This window comes from Fukomys damarensis, unplaced genomic scaffold, assembly GCF_012274545.1.
Source record: "Fukomys damarensis isolate Sample0158 unplaced genomic scaffold, DMR_v1.0_HiC HiC_scaffold_20, whole genome shotgun sequence".
NCBI lineage: Eukaryota > Metazoa > Chordata > Mammalia > Rodentia > Bathyergidae > Fukomys > Fukomys damarensis.
In genome coordinates this window covers 21,821,300-21,827,954 of record NW_022900932.1, presented here as the reverse complement: position 1 = coordinate 21,827,954, position 6,655 = coordinate 21,821,300, and the positions used below count along the sequence as shown (strand labels likewise).

General features: G+C 46.4%; 1 protein-coding gene across 1 annotated transcript in view; it reads right to left on the bottom strand.

The window, feature by feature from the left end:
• Pbld (phenazine biosynthesis like protein domain containing) overlaps positions 1 to 6,655 on the bottom strand; it is a 40,588-nt gene that overhangs the window by 4,497 nt on the left and 29,436 nt on the right. Inside the window, exons 3-8 of the mRNA XM_010605734.3 lie at positions 5,559 to 5,658; positions 4,678 to 4,776; positions 3,336 to 3,445; positions 3,221 to 3,250; positions 1,277 to 1,365; positions 839 to 1,017 (exon numbers count right to left, since the gene is read on the bottom strand). Coding sequence (XP_010604036.1) covers positions 839 to 1,017; positions 1,277 to 1,365; positions 3,221 to 3,250; positions 3,336 to 3,445; positions 4,678 to 4,776; positions 5,559 to 5,658 — 607 coding nt within the window. The remainder of the gene's footprint in view (positions 1 to 838; positions 1,018 to 1,276; positions 1,366 to 3,220; positions 3,251 to 3,335; positions 3,446 to 4,677; positions 4,777 to 5,558; positions 5,659 to 6,655) is intronic.

Below are 6,655 nucleotides of genomic sequence, written 5' to 3'. Positions count from 1 at the left end.
CGATCCCACCTCTCCCCTGCCTTCTCTCTCTGCTATGCCGAGGATGTTAGGCAATGTCCTTCCACTGGACTACACTCTGGCCTTTTTTATTTTGAGACAAGCCTCTTGAACTTGTCATGCTCCTGCCTCAGCCTCCCACACAGCTGGGATTAGAGGCATGCGACCCTGTGCCCAGCCCAGAGTTTTCAAAGAGGATGAAATTAGAGGCATGGTAGTCCTGCCCCTCCGTGGAGTCATCCCTCTGCTTCCAGCTGGTGGAAGGTTTGGAAGTGTTGGCTGGTTATTAAACCAACTTACAGCGATTGGACTATTACTTACCATGTGCCAGGCACCATAGTGAGCACTTAATGTGCATTGTGTTTATGTCACTCTGTGCGGTATCACCTACATTTGTAGGGAAAGGAAGTGAGGTTTTAATTGCTTGTCACTTGCCCAAGGTTGAGAAGTAGAAATCTAGGAATACAAATCCAAGCTGTCTGTCGCCAAGGTTTGACCTGCCTATCACACCTCCTTTATTTTGTGTTTTTCACCTGAGACTTCAGGGAAAGGATGGAGGAAGAAGGGGAGACATAGTGAAGCAAAAGCAGCTCCAAACTCAAGCAGTCTCAGATGGGCATGGTGGCACATGCCTGTAATCCCATCACTCAGGAGGCTGAGGCAGGAGGATCACTATGAGTTCAAAGCCAGCCTGAACTACATAGTGAGACCCTGTCTCAAAGGAAATAAAATAACAACGGAAAACAAGCATCCTGAAAGGTCACATGAAGGACACACACACAGCTGGATTGTTTACCTTGTCTTTCATGCTTCACCTTCCCTGGACCCAAGGAAAATGTACCTGTTACAGGGTCTTCCGCCACACCAACCCACGGTGCAAAATATCTGGAGTAGAAGTCAAACGCTTGGGTCTGCCCAGCGAGCTCTCCTTTGAGTGTGACAATGAGCCCTTTCACCTTCTCTGCATTCTCCACCTGAGTCAGATTCGCCGTGTTCACTTTCAGGGTCTCCAGAAATGACCTGGTTCATAAAGGGGACGGATCAGGACAAACCGCTTCCCAGCCCTCCAGACACACAGAGTGTGGAGCAGCAGGGGCCACGCTGACAGGACGGCCAAGCAGGAGGACAGGGAGGAGCAGCCACACTAAACTCCTCCTGGGAAAGGACCTCCGCTGCCTGCATTATTCCCTGACTGCCAGCAACTTGTGAGACCAAGCCAGAGCAGAAATGTGGGGCTCGGACTCCCCGCAGTGCTGACAGGGTGGAAAATAGTGTTTACCTGTCGTAAGAATCACTGAGCCGGACAAGGAGCTTTTGAGTATCTGGAGAATAGCAGATGTCCTGGACCAGCGTGTCGCCTATGGCCAGCTGCGGACACAGAATAAAAACTCTTCAGGAGCACGCCCAGGTCAAATTCTTGAGCCCCTCCAACGGGGAAGGGCCTCTCACTGAGCACCCGCAAAGATTACAAGGTGGCTGTACCACCTTCACGAAGTGGCTGCAGAACCTGGAGGCAGAAGTGCATAAACTCCCATGGGCTGCACTCCCTCTGCCTTGGGTGGATGTGGGCTTCCTGCCTCTGTGACCATGAACTGGCCAGTGTCCCTCCTTAAGAACTGGAGATTCCTACAGCCAGATTCTATCTGCTCTCTGCAGACTTTCAGTCTCTGATCCTCCCTCTCTGGGTGAGTTCATATGTTACTTTGAAAGTTTATTTCTCAGCTGGAAATCTTAGTGCCAGTCTCTAGGGAGCAAGACAACACAACAGTCTTGATAAGGAACCCTTTATTGTGTCATTTTGCAAATGCTGACCCTGAAGCTTGAAGAGAGTAGGTTAGGTTCTTTCTGTCACAAGGTCCACGGTTACTAACCTTACCAATGTGCCTAAAGGAGTTTGTTCACTAATTTGGCTCTGAAACTCAAGTCATGAGCGGAGCTGGCTGCAAAATCAGAATCCAGGATGCTCATCTATGCTCTGAAAATGTAGAAAAAGCAAAGTACTAAAGATATTATAAATACCACAGTTGAAAATTCACGAGAAACTCCACAGACTCACAAGAGACCATTTTACAGAAGTGCTTTTTTCTCCTCACATCCCTTGCCCTGGGCCCTTCCTTCTCTGCACACTGAGCACCTGGGCATCCAGGGCTGCTCTGTGCTCGAGGCCCTGCAGGGGACAAGCGTAGCCTGCCTCACTGGGTGATGCTGAAAACTAAATGGGATAATGCAAGTGACATGCTACTGGACAGAGGATACTCTCAAAAATGTTCTCTGTTATTATTACATTTTTTCTTCGAGACAGGGTGTCACTATGTGGTGTGGGATGGCCTTGAACTCACTAGGTAACCCAGGTTGGCCTTGAACTTGAGGTGATCCTCCTGCTTCAGCCTCCCTAGTGATGGGATAACAGGTGTGCAGCACAATACCCAGACTTATTATCACTATTATTAAGGCCCATATCCGCATAAGGCCCCATGAGAAGGCCAGACCAGGCATCTCATCTTCTCCGGGAGGTACTCAGGCTTTCCTAGTCTCCTCTAACAAAGCACAGCCCTCCCAGTTCCAACCCATTCTCTGCCACAGAAACTGGGAACACCCAAGGCTGCCAGGCAGTCTCCAGTCTCCCCTCCACTTTGCTTGTATGAATTTCAGGGAATGAGTTTTTCTGCCAGAAATCCCCAACTCTCCTCCCTGATCCTGCATGGCCGAGCCCCGGGCCCACGTCTCTCCTGCGAGGTAGACACGGACAGAAGGTCAGCACCCTCGCACCATCTGAAGCTTGGTCTGCTCCCGGAGACTATCTCTCCTAGGATGTGCTGCTCTCTCTTCTTCGCCACCTCCTTTCAGCCTTCCTCCCTCAGCAGCCCCACAGCGGCCTCTTTTCCCCCAAATCACCAGAGTCTAACACAGACTTTGTTTATCTTTGTAGCTGGCGACGGAGCCCAGGGCCTCACACATGCCAGAGTTCTCTACACTGAGCCACACACCTAAGAGACCTAAGGCTGACAAACATCAAGGAAAAGCGGTCGATCTTCTCACCAAATAAACAGAACATTAGAATTCAAAGCTGAAATCTCCGGGCAGTGTTCATCTGAGCTTCTGTTCGAACATTTCTACTGGGTAACAGGCCTATCTTTGGGATTCAAATCACAACAAACCTTTGTGTTCAAACAATAAGAAATGACCAAATCCCACAGGCTCAGATTCGAGTCTTTTCACCCACCTTTATCAAGTTCTCCACTTCGTGGAATTCCTAGAAGGGGAAAAAGACAAAATCATTATAAAACAGGTAAGCAGTTGGTTGTACACAGCCGGGGCAATAACAAGGGAGAGCTGACCTTGGGCTGGGTTGGGTAGAGAGGCAGGTCCAGGATGATCCCATCTTCGGCTCTTCTGGCCTTTAGTTCCCCACTCAGAGTGACAAAGGTGAGGGTGCTGTTGATGTTTTCTGTCCAGAATATGAAGATAAACGTTGTGACACGTGTGCCTGTCTGTTTTCTTGAGATTTTCTGACAGCGCTGTCTTCCCCTGTGACAGGGGCCCCGCTGTGGGTTGCTGGTGTCTAAAGTGGAGAAAACCCTCCCTGGATTCTAACTTGGGGACTAAGAATGCAACTGGTCAGACGTGGTGCTGCCCTCGAAAGGTTTATACCTCCACTCCCGGTGCTCACTAACTATGCCTTCAGCACAAGACTTCCTTAGCCTCCTCTCACTTCAGTTTTCTGACCTATAAAACAAGGTCATTAATTAAACCCACTTTGTACAACTGTTACGATGTTTTCTAAGCAGCTTTTTAAATATCTACCAACAATAACCATAGAGTTACAAACTCTATTAGTTCAAGATATGCCTGGGGATGAAGACACACATGATTTGTTAAAAGTCTTACGTGAAACAGATCAGGTTTCTCCTGAGCAAATGAAGCTACAGATAAGAATTTGATTCGAGTTCCACACAGGCTGATCTAAAATCCTTCCATGTAACTGATACACCTTTGACCATTTATCTGACCTCAGTGCGTGTAATGTTTTTTAGTGAAAATAACAAGTTGTAATCTTTTACTCTCCCATCACATTTCTGTAAAATATTCTTCAAAGAATTACTATTATCAAGAAATCAAATCATGGGGGCAGGGGATTTAGCTCAGTGGTTCCAGTGCCTGCCTCACAAGCACAAGGGCCGGAGTTCGATCCCTGGTACCAAAGAAAAAAAAAAGAAATCAAATAGTAACAAGTTCTGGCGAGGCTGTGGGGGATAAAGCAGCCCTTCTACACTGTCGGTGTGAGTGTAAACTAGTGCAACCACTAGGAAAATCAGTGTGGAGATTCCTCAAAAAACCAAAGCTAGAAATTCCATTTGACCCAGCTGTTCCCCTTTTAGGTGTAAACATCACTTATAGTGACCCATGCATACCCATGTTTACCGTAGCACAACTCATAATAGCTGAATCTTGGAAATGATCTCTACATCCATCAACAGATAAGGGAGAGGGGAAAGGGAAAGGGACATAAAAAGACTTTTGATGTGTTGAGTATATGGACCAACTTCCCACAAGGAATGCCATCGTTATGTACTAAAATCATGATAAAAATTGAAATTAAAAAAATTTAAAGAGTAGATTAGAATTTTTTAAATATTTGCAATTTCTAAGTGATGGGTTTGTTAAAGAAATTCATATTACTTATTTTGTAAAACAGCACAGCTGCAGAAGCCAGGGTGGCGTGACCACAGAGTGGGACCTCACTCGCTGGTGTGAACCACCTCAGTCCGAAGCAGGAACCTTCAGAGAGAAAAGCCAAAGGGACAAGGTCACTCCCCCGAAGGCAGCCCGCAATGTTCCGTTTTCCTCTTCTTCCCTAAATACTGTATTTCTATAGCATGATTAGCAGCAAAATATGATGTGAAAGGGTGCACACAGGCTAGACAAGCATCCCAGGGCAACTGGCGTTAGGTTTGGAGCTGAAATATCCAGGTCATCGACACCCTCAGAGTCCGTTTTGTATGGCTATAACAGGGCACTATAGACTGGGTAATGGATGAGCAGAAATTTAGCCAGGCGTGGCGGCACACGCCTGTAATCCCAGCACTTGGGAGGCTGAGGCAGGAGGATTACTATGAGTTCGAGGCCAGCCTAGAATCTGTACTGAGACCTTGTCTCAAAAAAAAGAAGGAGAAGGAGGAAGAGGAAAAGGGCGAAGGAGGGAGGGAGGAGGAGGAGGGCACTTTATTGCTCAAACAGGTGAGCAAGGGGGGGCTGAACTTGCTTCTGTAAGATGCCTACGCTCAAGCTAACCAACCCACTTCCAGAATAACGACTGAATCCATCACCTCTCATCAGGTCTTTCCTCCCAACTCTGCACTGGGACTAAGTTTCCAATACATGAATTTGGGGAGACACATTTAAATCACCACACACCCTCTTCCCCAGACGAATTGAAACCCACGCTCCCTACCACCTACATGCAAAGTATAAAGGAGCATTTGCCTTAAATATCACTCCTCCACCTGAAAGATAACTCCTGGTGTCATCCAAGACTGGGTTAAAACAAAATGCATATTTACTTTGTGTAAAGTTGTCTGTTGGGTGCAGTTTTCGAATAAAAGCAGTTTCGGAGAGGTTCATTTCCTGCGCAATTTTTTGATGCATGTCTTCATCCAGTTTCTTAATGAGAAACAAAAGGTTATTGAGACTAAATAAACACAGATCAGACTTCCTTGGACAGTAACTACTATTAGGTAACACCGTAGTTTATTAATAGTCAAAGTTATATGCTTAAATCGGGTGAGGCGGCACACACCTGTAATACCAGCACACACCTGGGGAGGCCAAGGGAGGAGGATTGTAATTTCAGGGCCAGCCTGGACAACCTGAGAAGATACTGCCCCTAAATAAAGCTTAAACGGGCTGTGGATATGGCTTAGGAGTAAAGGCCTTTCCTAGTATGCATGAGACCTTGCGTTCAACCACAACGCCAGAAAAAAAGAGGAGGAGGAAAAGGAGGAGGAGCAGGAAGGAGAGGAAGAAGAAAGGGGAGCTTAGAGCCCATGCAGTGGCACACCTATAGTCCTAGTACTTGGGAGGCTGAGGCAGGGAGGATCCCCTGAGCCAAGAGTTTGAGTTCACCCTGGAGAACATAGCAAAACTCCACAATGGGGATAGGGGGGCTCTCCCAGTGTCAAAAATGGTAGTGAATCTAGATGTATGGTATACGGATGTTCACTGTAGCATCCTTAAAACTATTCTGTAGGCTTTTAATTTTTAAAATACATGTTAAAAACCTAATCATGGCTTTAGAAACAAACCAAATTGGATTTATACCCTGGGTCAGCCTGTAGTAGCAGTGCAAGTGCAATCCACGTCAGTAGATGGAGCTGCACCTTTAAAGGGGGATAAGAATAGCACCTCAATCAGTGTTCCTTAGTGAACACAAACATACACACTCTTCCACACGTATGTGCACGCTCCTCTTAAGACAAAAGTTGCTTGGAAATATGGGTTTTCCTTTTGCACATTTCTCTTAAGACAAAAATCAGAAATATGAGCTTTCCTTTTGAAACTGAATCAGATTTTGCGTTGTTTTTGGAGGAGGTTCACTTTTTGGTTTGGGTTCAGGTGTTTTTTTGTTTTTTGTGTTTTTGTTTTTTTTTTTTTTTTTTTG